The sequence below is a fragment of the Pyxicephalus adspersus genome, chromosome 5 (genome assembly GCF_032062135.1).
Source record: "Pyxicephalus adspersus chromosome 5, UCB_Pads_2.0, whole genome shotgun sequence".
In the NCBI taxonomy this organism is placed as follows: domain Eukaryota; kingdom Metazoa; phylum Chordata; class Amphibia; order Anura; family Pyxicephalidae; genus Pyxicephalus; species Pyxicephalus adspersus.
Window position 1 is genome coordinate 136,502,938 of NC_092862.1, and position 15,220 is coordinate 136,518,157.

At 40.1% G+C, this 15,220-nt stretch overlaps 1 protein-coding gene across 8 annotated transcripts in view; it reads left to right on the forward strand.

Annotated features, from left to right (window-relative positions):
• AKAP9 (A-kinase anchoring protein 9) overlaps positions 1-15,220 on the forward strand; it is a 132,803-nt gene that overhangs the window by 2,699 nt on the left and 114,884 nt on the right. Inside the window, exon 1 of one of the 8 annotated variants that reach the window (XM_072412836.1) lies at positions 13,165-13,194. The exons of the other annotated variants lie outside the window; for them this stretch is intronic. Within the exon in view, the coding sequence (XP_072268937.1) occupies positions 13,180-13,194 (15 nt within the window). The 5' untranslated portion in view covers positions 13,165-13,179. Of the gene's footprint in view, positions 1-13,164; positions 13,195-15,220 lie in introns of those variants that run through there. 8 annotated transcript variants of the gene reach the window in all.

Genomic DNA, 15,220 nt, shown 5'->3' on the forward strand with positions numbered 1-15,220 from the left:
CTTTGTGACATTTTAGAAGCACCAACAAGCCTGTGTTAATGACCACAAAGTACGATTCAGCTTGTGCTGAACAGGAGCCAAACTTAGTGAACAGCTTGGTGCCAATTCATTGTTTGTGTTTGGACTCGTTCCATTTATAGTGTTTGGTTAATGGAATTGAGGGTCACTCCAGAGTTGTGGAAGACCTTCCATCCAGGTGGGTATGTCTTGGGAACTGACATGAAAACTTTTCAGCAAAAATAGCCCACAATTTTAGAGTTGTTTCATCCATTTATATATTATATTGTCAGCAAAATCTGCAGTCTTTACAGGTTACATGGACACTTTGCATTACGGTGGCTATAAACATTCTGATTTTAACAAGCAATTTGCATGTATTGATCATCCTTTGAGAGGGCCAGACTAATTGTGACTTGCCCCAGGGGTAATAGTGGTTGTCTCTGGGTTGCTAGGTACTTTCTATGCTTGTGGGGTTGAATCTAATGAGAAGGTAGACCATATACCATGTCATGGTTATCCTTACAGGTTCTGGTGCTCCACTAACCTTCCCTCCCCTCAGAAGACCTGAAATCCCCAATGTACATTATGGTTCCAGATTAAAACTTGAAAAACTTATGGGAGGGAAACAAAACAATCAGGAAAATCACGGTAATGCTGGAAAAATATTCAGTTTCCATGTTAATGGTGTCCATATAAGAATTTAAAGTCATTCATAGTTTCACAGTTAGCCAGATTGAAAAAAGACATAAATCTATCAAGTTCAATCACTGGGGAAATAAACATATCCCATATACAAAAACCTATGGACATAGCTGATCCAGAGGAAGGCAAAAAAACAAACAATCCCTGGGACAATTTGTTTCAACTGGAAAAAATCCTTTCTGATTCCCTGAGACAATGAGATGTTCCCTGGATCCACAGTCACTGTTATCTTTGTTTTAAAGCTTCCTGAGAGAGCCGATTCCACATTTTCACAGACTTTACAGTGAAGAATCCCTTCCTCATCCAGAGATTAATTATATTTTCCTCCATACGCAAACAGCGCCTTCTTGTTCTTTGTAATGATCTTAAAGTGAATAATTGGGAAGACAGTTCTCTATATGGACCATTTATACATATTTATACAGGGTGATCATATCCCCCCTTATACGTCTCTTCTCAAGGGAGAATAGATTCAGTTCAGCTAATCTCTCCTGATAGCTGAGCTCCTCCATTCCTTTTATTAGTTTAGTTGCCCTTCTCTGCACTCTCACCAATTCCACAATGTCCTTTTTGTGAACTGCTGCCCAATACTGCACTGCATATTCCAGATGTGGTCAGACCAATGCTTTGTACAGGGGCAGGATTATGTCTTCATCCCTGCAGCCTATTCCTCTGTTATTACATTTATCTGACATATGTGCTTACCACAGTCACCATGCTGCCCAATATAAGGCTGACAATTCACTTTTTGGTAACGCATGGCATGTTGTGCACGGTGTTGGTTTATTATGGCACCCCACGTGGCGACAAAACTGCACAAAGCGTTCTGAAAGAAAAAAAATAGTCTGGCTTTTGTTCTGTAAGAGCTGTGTTGGCAGCCGCTCACATTGAATGGGTATCATAATGCAACTGTCATGAACACACAAAATAACGCACATTAATGAGCATGTGGGCGCATTGTACAGAGGGCATAAATGCTTTATTGCAATAATTCAACGAAACCATTGTGCAGCAGACAAAAATAACCCGGGACACTAGTTACAAAGTGCAGATGTTTCTGTGCCTTCTGACCGCTGACCTGTTCGGGTTTTCTCATTTCTCTGCTTTCTTTGTGTTCAGAATGAACTACTACCCAGCGCTGAGACTGCTCGCTTCTTTTGTCTGCGTGATGCAGCCCATCCTAAAAAAGCTGCAGTGGGAAGACCTCGGAATCTGTTTTTTCAGGATTATTTTAATTGGCATCAATGTTTTCCTTTTTTTTTTAATCCCAAGAGATTCCTGGTGCTGCGGTGCTTGTTACTATAGTAAAGATTCACTTTAAGAATCTGCATTGAAGGGCATTGTTTTGATGCATGCTCTTACGTACACCACACCCCCTTATTGTTCAATCTGTCGCTGGACTACCACCCGATAAAAAATCTAATATTGGATTTATGAAAGTCATCTGGACACCCCCACCCTTCAAGTGACAACACTTTGGTTAAGTCATAATTAGCTTAAGTACAGTATTATTAATAAATAGGATTTATATAGCACCAACAGATTATGAAGCGCTGTACAATAAATAAGATTTTGCAAATGACAGATACAGACAGTGACACAGGAGAAGGAAAGGACCCTGCCCCAAAGAGCTTACAATCTAGGAGATATTGTATCCAGGATGTATAACCCTACTCCATCTATTTTTTTTTTTTTTTTGCACAGTGAGGTGCATAATAAAGACAAAAGCGAGCACCCTCATGGCACAGCGTACTTGTTACATTGCATCCAAGGGTTATAGTACAGCGCTACGTAATATGTTGGCGCTTTATAAATACTGTTTAATATTAATAGTACAGGTTTGTTTTGAGGGTTATGGGTTGCATTGGGAAATTCAGTTGTCATATTCCTTTTTGACAGTGTGCAATAAGGGCGTTTGGCGTCATTTCTATGCTGACCCTCTGTATAATCTGCTATTGTGACTTAGTTTACAAAGATGACCCCCCAAAACTTACACTTGGGCTCCGAGTTCTGCTAGGTTTGGATCCAAAGAATCAAAAGCTGCTGTAACCGCTGATATATATCAGGGAAGCTTATTAAGCAGAAATCCTGGAGGTTTTTGCATGCTTTATTGATGTCTCCTAGCAATGAGATGTTTACTCGGTTATAATTTTGTCCCCCGGGAATCCCGGACAAGTCATTGGTTTCGGAAATGCACTTTAGCTGATAAACTGAGGATTAGAATTTGTGATCCATAGCACTGACAGTCTTTGTCTGCTGAAAGTCTTTGACAGATGCTTATAAAAGCGTAGAGTATGACAGCGCAGAGGAATGGGTGGGTGAATCATTGTTCACTTCAACAAAAAGATTGTCGTTTCCTTCATTGCTGTAGCCATTTCCAGCATTCCTGTACATCCTCTATCTACATAATATTACCCTAATATTGCAGAAAATGCAAAGTTCATGTCATATACATTAAAGAGACCCTGTCACTAGATCTTTTATTTCAACAAATTATTCCCATTAGATTAGAAGAGTTTTTAACATAATCTGTGTACTTCGAAAAGCTTCCATTTGTAGACATAATAAAATCCTGACATTGCTTCTGTGTGTTCCATCTTGGATGAGGCGTCGGCATACCTAGAGCTGTCAAATGATGTTCATTATTATTTCCTTTTTTTCCTCAACCAGCAGCAACATAAGGGGGCTGAGATTGTGGGGAGCTGGGTCAGCACACTTAGTAGTTTGATATTACCAGAAAAGAAGAGGGCTATGACGGTGGCTCAGTGGTTAGCACTTTGGCCTTTGCAGCGCTGAGTCCCAGGTTCGAATCTCCCCCAGGACTCTATCTGCATGGAGTTTGCAGGTTCTCCCTGTGTTTGCGTGGGTTCCTCCCCACCTCATTTCCATTTCCATGCAATTCTCTCAGTCCTTAAAGCATACCTAAACTCACACATTCAACTTTGGCTTATGGATAACATAAGCCCAATGTATAATCATCTGAATACTTTTTTTTCCAGCTTGCTTTTACCTTTAAACATGAAAAAACGAGTTCTAGCCACACCCCCAGGTCTCTCCATTGCCTAGGCGGTGAAGTGCAATCTGGGAAATGTCATCCTTGATGGGAGTGTTTCTAATCCACTCCCCTAATTTTGCAGATTTTTTTTTCTTTCCTTGCCTGGGACTCTCATGTCACTCAAGTGTGACTGCTCAGTCTGCAGCTGCTTCCTGCTTCTTTTCAGCTTGTAAGCTCTCCGTGCAGAGGGCTCCAGCTAGTGAGGGAGAGGTAGTGGGTGGAGAAGAAGGTCAGGAGAGGAAGAAAAGGTAAACTTGCCAGTCACAAGCTGGCCACTTCTAAACACTTCATAAATCATTATATTTTTCATGGATACAAGCTGACCCAGCCAGTGCCACCAGAAAGACTGACATAAAAGTGCAAGCAAGTAAGAACGAATCGATTAATAATTGAAAGACTATTTTTTGAGTTTCGTTCCTCTTTAAATATGATGGCTGCCTTATTTACCCACAGAGAACTATGCGGTTGGAATTTCAGCCAATATTGTGTCGTGTTTTCTATGTACCACACCAATATACAGAGGTTGGATTAGTTATGTTTTATAGGTATGACTGTCAGTCAGCTATAATAAAACATCTTTGCAAAGCTTACAGGCCTTGTTAAAACTGCTGGTGTGTCAGTCTGGTTTAATTGGCCTTCTTTTAATAAATCCTTCTCAGAACTTGCTTGGTGGCTTTCAACAAATTAGCAGAGCCATCTTTTCCGTGACAGATTACATCTTATTTTACAAGATTCATCTAGTTACAAGGGATATTAACAATTATTGTGTCAGAAGTTTAGAAGTGAAATTCTAATAAGGATTTTACCCTGGGATTTTGTGCAAATATATGGAAAGAGAAAAGTTCCTGTGTAGATAATCTGCCGCTTTTCCAGTCTTTTAATTTATATCAAATTCTGCCTCCTTAATGCTAGCCTGAAACTTTGGCATCCTATTCCAAAGCTAAATTGTGTAACCGAATAGAATACAGTTTGGAATATTAATATTTTAGAGGTAAATTATAATCTGTATAGGTTTCTAAACCAACAGCTAGAAATAGATATAGTGTGTTACTGAAATCAAATATTTATTTTACAAATACACATTTATTACCTTTACCTTATGGATTGTTTTTACAAGTGGATGTGATAACTCATGAGCAGTTATCATGCAGTATTTGTAGGCTAACGTACCTTACATTAGGGAAGCCACATTGTTCTGAATGCCAGCTTTCCACAATGCACATAACACTGGACCTGCACTTGGGATCTTTCCAACAAAGTCGTAAATGACTCGGACCAGGTGTATGAGCAAAGACTTAAGTGCATGAGACTCCTCCCGGTGGCTAGAGGTGGTTACTACAAAGTCTGTAGCATTTCGGGTTTGGGTAAAGCGGTACTAAAGTAAAAATAAAATCACACGTTTAATCCCACAGATCCCTCGATGGCGCTGGACCTTCCCTTCTTCCAGCCCCGCTTCGTCCTAGAATTCTTCTTCGTTCTGGGCACCACCATCTTCACTCTTCTCTTCCAGTCTTCTTGCTGCGCCACCTGATCTAGCACTGCGCAGGTGAGGGATTGGGTGACATAGCCCGCTGTAAAAAGGAAAAAAGAGAGCCAGTCTGACTGCGCATGCATGAGATCGGCATTTCTTTCCCCTTAGTGGAAAAAAGGCCTCTTCTGCACATGCCTGAGATTGGGCATGCGCAGAAGGAGCAGCCAGAGCCATCCAGGATGCGTGACGTAAGTATCCTCAGGCACTGCGCTCCCCTGCAGTCTTTATCGCCGCTGTGATCAAGACTGAAAGAGGCGGTGCTGCACCTAAAAAAAAAAAAATATATATATATATATTACATTTTCACAAGGTTGTCTAAGAAAAAGGGACAGCAGAAAGGAGCTTTTTGAGGCAAACTAATAAAACATATTATAATATATATATATATATATACACACACACACACACACACCGTGTTTCCCTGATGATAAGGCATCCCCATCAAATAAGCCACCCCCCGATTTTTGCTCAAAAAACTAAAATAAAACACCCCCCACAAATAAGACACCCACCGATATCTGCCACTGTGAGCCTCTGTGTGACTCCTTGATGCTGGCTGCAGTGCAGATATATATATATATATATATATATATATATATATATATATATATATATATATATAAATGTTGACTTTAGGTCCGCTTTAAGTGGTTGTTCATTAGTAATTGAAAATTACCTGCAGTGGTGAGGGGTTTGTAGCATATGTTATGTTCATACTGGAGGTGAGGTTGAGGTGCATTTACCGCTTCTTCATGCCAGAACCAAACTTCTGTTACCATAGACCATACCATACCACTCATTTATTGTGAATTGAAATGGTCACTTGTAGTTTTAGAATATCATGAGACACAAGAACAGAGTGTTGTCACTTTACACCAGATTTTTTTTTAATGAAAGGGTGCTGCTTTAGATATATAAAGAAATTTAGTTTTAAAATTGCAATAACAAATTATTATTTATATGGAATTTTTGTATTTTGGTTATATTAGATCAGCAAATTTTCACTTTTTAAATTGAGCCACAGAGCTCCTGCCTATTCCTTGTCATTGGTTCATATGAATAACTTACACCGTACTATTCTTGGATGCCAATAAGCCGTGACAAGGACTTTGGGTGTCTGGAGCCAGGAGGGAGTTTTATTGACAACGCAGCATTTGGTGACAGATGGGCAGCAAAACACAGATGGATACGATCACTGTTGCTGTTCCAATTGCTTGAAAGGAACGATGAACAAGCAAACCCAGTTTTCAACTTTCTCGATCGGAGAGGAACATAGAACAGGTGGGGAGGCTTTGGTAGAAACGTGCAGAGAAGCCATTCTAAAGCAGTGACTTCTGGCTAAATGCCATTTTTACATGAATGCCCCACTCAGTGGGCTTTTATGGCAACAGGTGACCTTTTCCTGGCATCTGAACTGTTGTGGCCTATTAGGGCTCCTCAGCAAAGCGCTTTGTATTTTTCCTATTAGTATGTGAAACCCAACAGAACCACGTGTCACCGGAGTACTAAGCAAAGGTAGGCAAACTTCAAGAAAAAGCCACCCTAAAAAGCAGGAAATCAAACCTCCTTAAAAGAGAACAACAGCTTCTGGGTAAATTATATAATTTTGTTTCTTTACATGGCATGTAAGTGAAATATAAGATTACAAATTTTATATTAATACAATTTAACAATAGTATATTGCATATCACCACCCCCTTTTACCTGTGCACACTGCCCAACACGTTTCAGTAACCACCCTGATGTTTTTGGGTGGTCACAATACAGTGGCTGCAATCCGCCTACAATTTCTTCCCAGCCAGCTTAAAAAAATTCTGGGTTGAGCACTGCATATTGTATCATGTTACTATAAATAAAAACATCCGTACATCTCTGCAATACATAAAAAACCTCCCCATAGCCCATCTCTATAAAATGGACCTTTCAGCAAATCTGAAATCTCAATGGGTCTGATTTAGTAAAGCTCTTCAAGGCTGGAGAGGATACACTTTCATGAGTGAAACTGGGTGATCCAGGAAACCTGGAATGGATCTAGTCCAGAATTGAAATCATTTGCTAACAAATAGCAAATTACTTTTAGGAAATCTATCCCAGGTTTGCTGGATCACCCAGCTTCACTGATGAAAGTGTATCCTCTCCAGCCTTGGAGAGCTTTAATAAATCAGGCCCAATGCCTCTGATGAACTGAAATCCCAAGCGGCCCTATTGCTCTTGAAATGGACTAGAACAGGGGTGTCAAATCTGGCCCTTAAGGTCCTTTTTTTTTACCCCCAAAGATTTCCGAAAATTAACTACATCTGGCCGGCCTGCCCTCGTTACCACCTCACATCATCATTTTCAGTACATGCAATACATATACATTATTCCTGTACACCCATCATGTGACACAAAGCCTAGGCAATGATCACATGGTGCCTGACTACCAGGGCCATTTTGTTTGTTTCAATCCATTAGAGACTGCATAGTGTAATATTTAGTGTCAGACAAACTTGTGATGTGAGAGAATGAACAACACACAGCGTGCATAGATAGATAGATAGAAATTAGTCTTTTCAACCCTAAAGTGTGTGTAGAGGGGTTTGTTTTTGTTATGTTATAGATGAAGTAGTAAACTTCCTCAGTTTTTTCAATAAATTTCATGTTTGGCCCCCCACTTGGTCTAAGTTTTTAATTTCGGCCCTCTGTGTATTTGAGATTGACACCCCTGGACTAGAACATTTTCTAGTGAGATTTTACCTGCTGTTTATTTGATTGGACTCTGTAAGCGTAATAATGTCATCCCTGGACACTACTACTGGAAAACAGAAGTAAAGCAAATCAGACTTAGTTTTTTTATTTTTACAGTATGTTTATCACTTATAAATAGTATTTAATTTATGAGGAGGAATGGCTTACATCGATTTACCATCTTAGTGGAAGGTTCACCCTAAGGACATGCATCCAAAGTAGTGTGTAAATAGTATTTCAAGATATTTATTACCTCTCTTAAAGATCACACTGCTCATCCATGACAATTAATTATTTGCTCTTTGATAGCACCAAGTTTATTTTGGGAAAATCCAGAGTTGGGATCTGCTTCCTAACATGAGATTCTAGGTCAGGGATGATATATGTAAATTTTATTGCCTTTTCCAGTTCCCTTGAAATAACTTTCCAATCTTCAGGGAATCCATGCTATAATTACTATATCCACGGATTACAGTATATTAATGTGGTGGCCAGTAGGAAGAATGTCTCTTACGTTACTGGCCATTGGGAAGAATGTCACCCTTACAGATAGCCAAAAAGATCATTGGTGTCACTTAAACTGACCCGAGAGTCACAAATTGCTCAAGGAACCCCCAGCAACCTCTGGAGGAATATTGATAACACTGCCTTAAGCTAACTTTACACTGATAGATGTTTTTCTAATATTGATAATTTACCTGTATTACTGCTTCATACTTTACAATATTGATCGGACTGAATATTGATGGAAATACCCCATCTGTCAGTGTTGTTCCATTAGCTTCTGAACAGTCCTTACAGCCATTGATCACCCAGATTTCTCCATTACACTCCCACCTGTGCACAATATGCATTCCCAATCAGCAGTTGATCAATATTTTGAGTATATACATATTTGTTTTGTTTGTTTTAATATTGAATCTGCATCTGATCTGTTAAAAACATTGAACAGTGCCTGCAGCAGATTGCTGAGAATCTCATCCTAGGCAAAGTCTCCAGATCGGAGCTCGATGATTGATGTGGAACTTTTTCTTTTATTTAATGTTACTGAGAGGTCCACTTTAAAATCTGGCCCCGTCTTTCAGACAGAAAACTTTTCGGGTTGTCTGACTGACTCAGACAGCGATCTGGGGTTGTTTGTGCAATTAGCCAGGTCTTCAATTTGTGCTTACACCAATATAGTTGTTTTTCAGCATAATAGACCCAGTCTGATTATTCCCCATGTCTAGAGATTGTCAAGGACATGTCTGGTCTGTGAATTTCTTTTAGATTACGCAGCATGTTCAGATTCTTTTCTGTTTGTCTATAGCTCGGTTCAATGAGGGCACCAGTGAGGGACTTTTTTATTTATTTATTTTTATGTGGTTTGGTGCTGTTGACCTATAATTGTAGAGAAACAACTTGGCGCTACTGATTAAAAGGCCAAGGTAAATCTCAGGACTGTCTAGACAAAATGACAATGTCTTTCCAGGTAAAACATCTAACATTTATGGATTTCAGATGTTTATTATCTTTAATAAAAAATTTGTTGACATATGTATTTTATAGCTCTAGAGTAAGATTAGTGACACTTACTTAATTACTCCAATAATCCCACCTACCTGCCTGATTTGCTCTGGGCAACTGTCAAAAAAGATGAGATGCACATGTGCTTGCGAGATGAGATGCGCATGTGCAATTGTCCATTCATTTATAAAATACACTGCCTGATTGCAATCTTTTAGGTAGACTCACCTGTCCCTTCGCAGGCACCACCATCTTCTCCTTCTGGTCTTCTAGCTTTCCTGGTTTTCAACCATCTTGATTGGAGGATGTAACTATCACTCATGCACACAGGAGTTCATTCAGTCCCAGCAGCTGCAGGGGATGCCTGGATACCCAAAGGCTTTTTTAAAAAAAATGATAGCTATCAGGCAGGTAAGTATGTTTAATTAAAGGGACATCACCTGTCTATTTGAAAATTTGCAGGCTGTAGGTGTTTAAGGAACAAAGCCTCTTTAAAGTGGAACTATTAGTCTGCTTTGCAAATTTGCGAGTAGGCAGGTTTTGTTTGCAATGTCCCTTTCGCAATAAAGACCTGCCTACTATTGTACTACTTTAAAGCCCAATTCTTCCCTAAATATCTGTAGCCTGAATAGAAAAGTCTGTCCCCTGCCAGCATTCTGGCAACTGGGAGCCTTGTTCTCTGTGAAGAGTTAGTGGTTTCATTGCAGAAGACTGGGGCGTCCCCCTTCGAGGCAGACCCATAGCTTTACAACAATCATCAGTTCTCATGTTTTCAGCTGATTAGGGAGCTTCAGGGTTCTCCCCAGGCACTTTTACCTGGGTGTACCACCCGGCACTTTTCAGCACCCACCTGGCTGTTTTTGGGTGGTTACTAAAGAGTTTGGTCACAATACAGGGGCTGCCACCCACCTACAATTTCTTCCCACCCGGCTGCGTTGAGCACTGAGCTTTCTGCTTCCCCAAAGGGAGCAAGGGGAAGTCTTGAAAGAGTTCTGGCAGGGACAGGCTTTTTTACTCAGGCTGTGGCTGCTTGTTAAATAAACTTTAATAAACAAGAAAAATATATGGTGTTCAAATTATGCATGCTGCCACATTACAAATAGATATTCCCTTAGGAAGGAAAGGAAATTGGTATCCAGGTTACACTTCCTATGATGGTAAATGCTTTGAGCATTTGTACCGTTATATGTGGGAAAACCTTTTGAAGTGATTGCCATTTCTATCTATTTGAAGGTTTTTTTTTTTTTATCTTGACCCTCCCATCCCCCTTGTGTGTTTGGGGCCAATATATGAGAAGACTTCTTCGGTATGGCCAGCTATTGGAAAGAGATAAAATAAAAAATAATATTTTAGGGATGATGTTGTACAACAGATTTTCAACATAAAGGAAAGTTCTCTAATATCTCCTAATGAAGCTGACTTAATTGCTGTGAGAACTGAGAACAATATTAAGGATTCAATATGTTTAATTGTTAACCATTCACCACATATGCAAGATAAGGATCCATTGTTTTTATGTGTTTTTGTTATGGAAAATAAAGCGATTTGGTATTATTGATTTTACTAGGTTGTTGAATAATTTTGTTCAGTTAGGCTGCCTAAGATGTCCCCTTTCGAGTTTTGCTTGCTTTCAAAGAAACTTTAAGCTATTTTGTTTTACCTTGCAAATACCTTCCAAATAAACACAGTACAGTTGGGCTTTAGCGACCCTTCTCTGGCCTTTAATCTGCACACCTCCCTCTAAATGCGAAATCAAGTTAATCAAAAAAATCTAATTTATCTAAATCTGTGGTTAGGTAATGCACCAGGTTCAGAGTCTTCCCTCATTTTGATTGGCTCTTTGGATGTCCAAAGATTGTTCCATTTCCTGAAGAAATTTATATCCGTCCTCCGTGTAATTTCTTACATGGATAGGAGAGAAATGGAGGGTCTGCTTTTATTGCCATCACCTGAGCCATCTCTGGGTTGTAATAGAGGAGAATATCTGCATAATAGCTGTGAATAAACTATACAAAAAGGAAACTCTGATTTCGTGCCTCTGATTTCACTTCTAGAGAAGACTTCTGGGAAAATAAGCCAATCACACATGCATGACATAATGCAGATGAATAGAGGATCGGGACAAATGATTTCAATTTTTTTTTCCATAAAAGAGTAACAGGTTAGCACTATCTTTTTTTTGTGTCCCCTCTTTGGAGATTCGGACTTGTTCAGACCAGTGCTGGTTCCTGTCTGGCCTTCAGCAGCTGTAAATTTGCCAGCCCCTTCACTGCCTCCATTGCTGTGCTGGTTCTTGGTGCACCAGCATTTAAACATGGTCAGCTCCGTATCACCTCCATTCAGCTGCTATGGGAGGTATACTTCTTTAAAATGCAGAAGTGCTGGTCCTGCGTTGTATGTGAAAATATCAGAGACAAATTGAACAGGCTTTGAGGAACAGGTCACATAGAGAGGAGTAAACCTGCCTGCTAAGATAGGGTTAATACATTTCTCCTGGAATAAAGTGGGAGTATCACATAAAAAAAAAAAAAATAACCCCTTTACAGAAGGAAAGCCGTTGAGTCAGTCCAGCACCATCCCATTTTCCTTCTTCATTCCGGTGTGAGCTGGACACTGAGCACCACCATCTTCTTCCTGGCCTGTGCAGTGCAAGATCAGGTGAAGTGCTTCCAAAAAATTGTGCAACAGGCAGTCTGTAGCCCATTGCTGCGTGCTAGCCATTCAGTCTTTACTGCCGCGGCAATGGGCAAGCACGCAGAAGGTGAGGGGGTCTCCCCTTTTACAGATGGTCCCTGCTTAACAGCCAGATTCCATTCCTGTGTCCTGCACTTTATTGAATTTGGTTTTAGGCGAGGAGCATAAGATAGACCCGGTCAAGTTCATTGACAGGCTGCAGACCAGGGGTCATCGAGGAGGATCACGAAGCAGGAAGACAAAAGAGCATGATGTGCACTGTACAGTTTTGTACAGTTTGCCTGTCGAAATAGCCAGCCGTAAGTGTGGGCAATTGGTAAACAGGAAAGTCGTTAAGTGAGGATTACCTGTCTTAAAAGGTTATCTACCAACGGTTTAGGCAGAGAAGGGCTAGAATCTTGATTATGGTTCTATATATTGTGTTCCTGTTGGGAGATCTTCTATTACTTGCTGTTCCAGTGATTCTCCAGGACACAAGAATTCTAGCAGTATACAGACAGCAACACAACCGTACAAAGATTCTAACTCTTGTCCACATTTCTAGAAAAATGCAAATGTTACTTTATTTGTCCTCTTTGTCTTCGTGACACAACATGAAATAAAGGGAAATCTCCCCACACAGCAATAAAAACAAATGAGACAACCTATAGAAGGCTTTTTGGGGCTTTGCTACAGTGAAAAAAAGTTTTGTCCATTTTTGTGATCGATAATCCTTTCTGGACTTTTCATGCATTTAATCTTCTTTTGACTTTTCATACTGTCCCTGGAAAGTCTAATTAACAGTCACAGTGTGACCAGTCTTCAGCTACTTTAGGATTATCATATGGTAACAGGATTTGTCCACATAAATCTCAGCTCTGCAGTAAATCACATAAGCTGCACTGTCACAAGTCACCTGAAATCTGCCAGGTTAGGTCCGGTTCCTGGCGTCGCTCATGAGGACAATTCCCACGGTCAGCCCGTCATGTTTTGTTACAAGGTAGCGTAAAAGTATTCATACTTTCCTTTTCATTGTTTAACAATTGGCTCAGGTTTGGGTTTTATCTTAAAGGTCAGTTTTGCTCAAATGGATTTTCATGATAGCTGGTAAACTTTTTCACATGGCAGCACCTTAAAGGCCAGTTTTATTCAAAATGTTTTTTTATCGTCCTGATAGAATAGGGTTAGGACCACTGTCAGATCTTTATTGCTTGCAACCTAGCAGGTTACCTGGGTGCAGCATGGTGGCTCAAGTGTCTACACCAGACTTTTTTCAACCTTATTAACATGGGGGGGACCCCATATAATAACTCTTGGGAACTCCTACTTTAATTTTCAAATAAAAAACTTACCATATATTCATCTAGTGGTCAAAAGGAAGAATATCTTATTAGAATGTCACCCCTACAGCCAAAAAGATCATTGATGCCAGTGGTACCTTACTGGAGTGGCACAAGTTGCTCATTGCTTAAGGAAACCCCTGGAAACCTCTGCAGGAACCCTGGTTGAGAAACACTGGTCTAGAACTTTGCATGTTCCCCTTGTTTTCATGTGGGTTTCCCTCTGGCACTCTGGTTACCCCCAAATTTATGCAGTTAGGTTACTTGGCTCCCCAGAAATTGTCCATGGTATGTATAAGGCTGTGTATACATGGTCAATTATTGCCATTGGAACCAATCTTTCATGATCGTTTCCAGTGACAAAAGACTGAAAGACAGTGCTATTCTGTTTTATGCAGAGGGGAAGGGGGAAAACGAGTGAGCGGCACCCCACTGTGTTCTTCTTCCTTCACTGGTGGTCCTCCATCATCTGTCGTTCATGGATCTATCAGTTGGGCGACCTCTGCGCGTCAGATTCTTGCCCAATCGCTCGTATCGACTTGTGTACATAGTCTTGGAATCCTGTAATGTTGATGTGTGACCCATCACAGTTTCTACTTGTGAGCATTTGTATACATCCATCCCTGCCTATCACACACCAATGTAAAAAAGTAAGTACATCCCATGGAAATTGTTGATATATTCTACATATTTGAACATGCAAACATTATATATTTTTGCGAAGAGTGCCTACTGGTAAAAGTAATATACTTGAGTGATTAAGCCATGTTTCTCAAAATCTAAATGAATCTAAGTGCAGATTGGTCGCATGATAAAAATAGATACTCCATATATTTACCACGACTTTGAAGCGGATCTAAACCCTGGGGATACTCGTCCCGTTTTAAGATGGGCACTGCTATCCTTGCTCTTCTTTTCTTCCGCATCCTGATATTCAGCCATCTTGATTGACCAGGCTTAGATGACGCAACTCCCGCGCAGGTGGGTGGGAGATCATTTAATCCTGGCAACCCTGAGGGAAGCCAGGATTGCCCTGGCACCAACATGTGCAGCTCAGGGACTTTTGCCAGATGGGGGGTAAAAAAGCAGGTAAAAATTACTTTTTGCAGAAGGGACAACATCTGTCCCATCCTGGGAACCACTGGCCTGGTGCCATTTTTTTAAAGTTGATTTTTAATACCACCTTAAAACCATGACGTTAATGTTTCCATATCGATGTTTCGGCATCATCAATATGACCCTCCTTAGAGAGTATGCATGTTGAATTTGTCTTGTATAAATCTCAGATATTGAGGCTCCAGCAGATCTCTTTGTCATCATGGCCAGATCAAAAGAGCTCCTAAGATCTAAAGATTGTGGATTTCCTTATTCTCTCACTTTTGTGAAAGTGGCAAAAGAATTAAAAAAGTCTGCGTGCATAGCTCAGCATTTTTTTCCTTTTTTTTGGAAGAAGATGGAGATCAGACAGGTAAATATGTTTTTTTTGCAGGAGGGACATTGTCTGTCCCTTTCTGCAATAAAGACAGGCCTGATCTCTAATTTTCAAAGTGAACCTAAAGTTTTTTATGTGGAGATGATAGATGGAAACTTTGCTATGTCATGGAAGATATCACTGTGGATTATACTACTTTTATTGTCAACATCTTTTGACCATTATTGCATACTAAAATGTTTTAATAAACAATT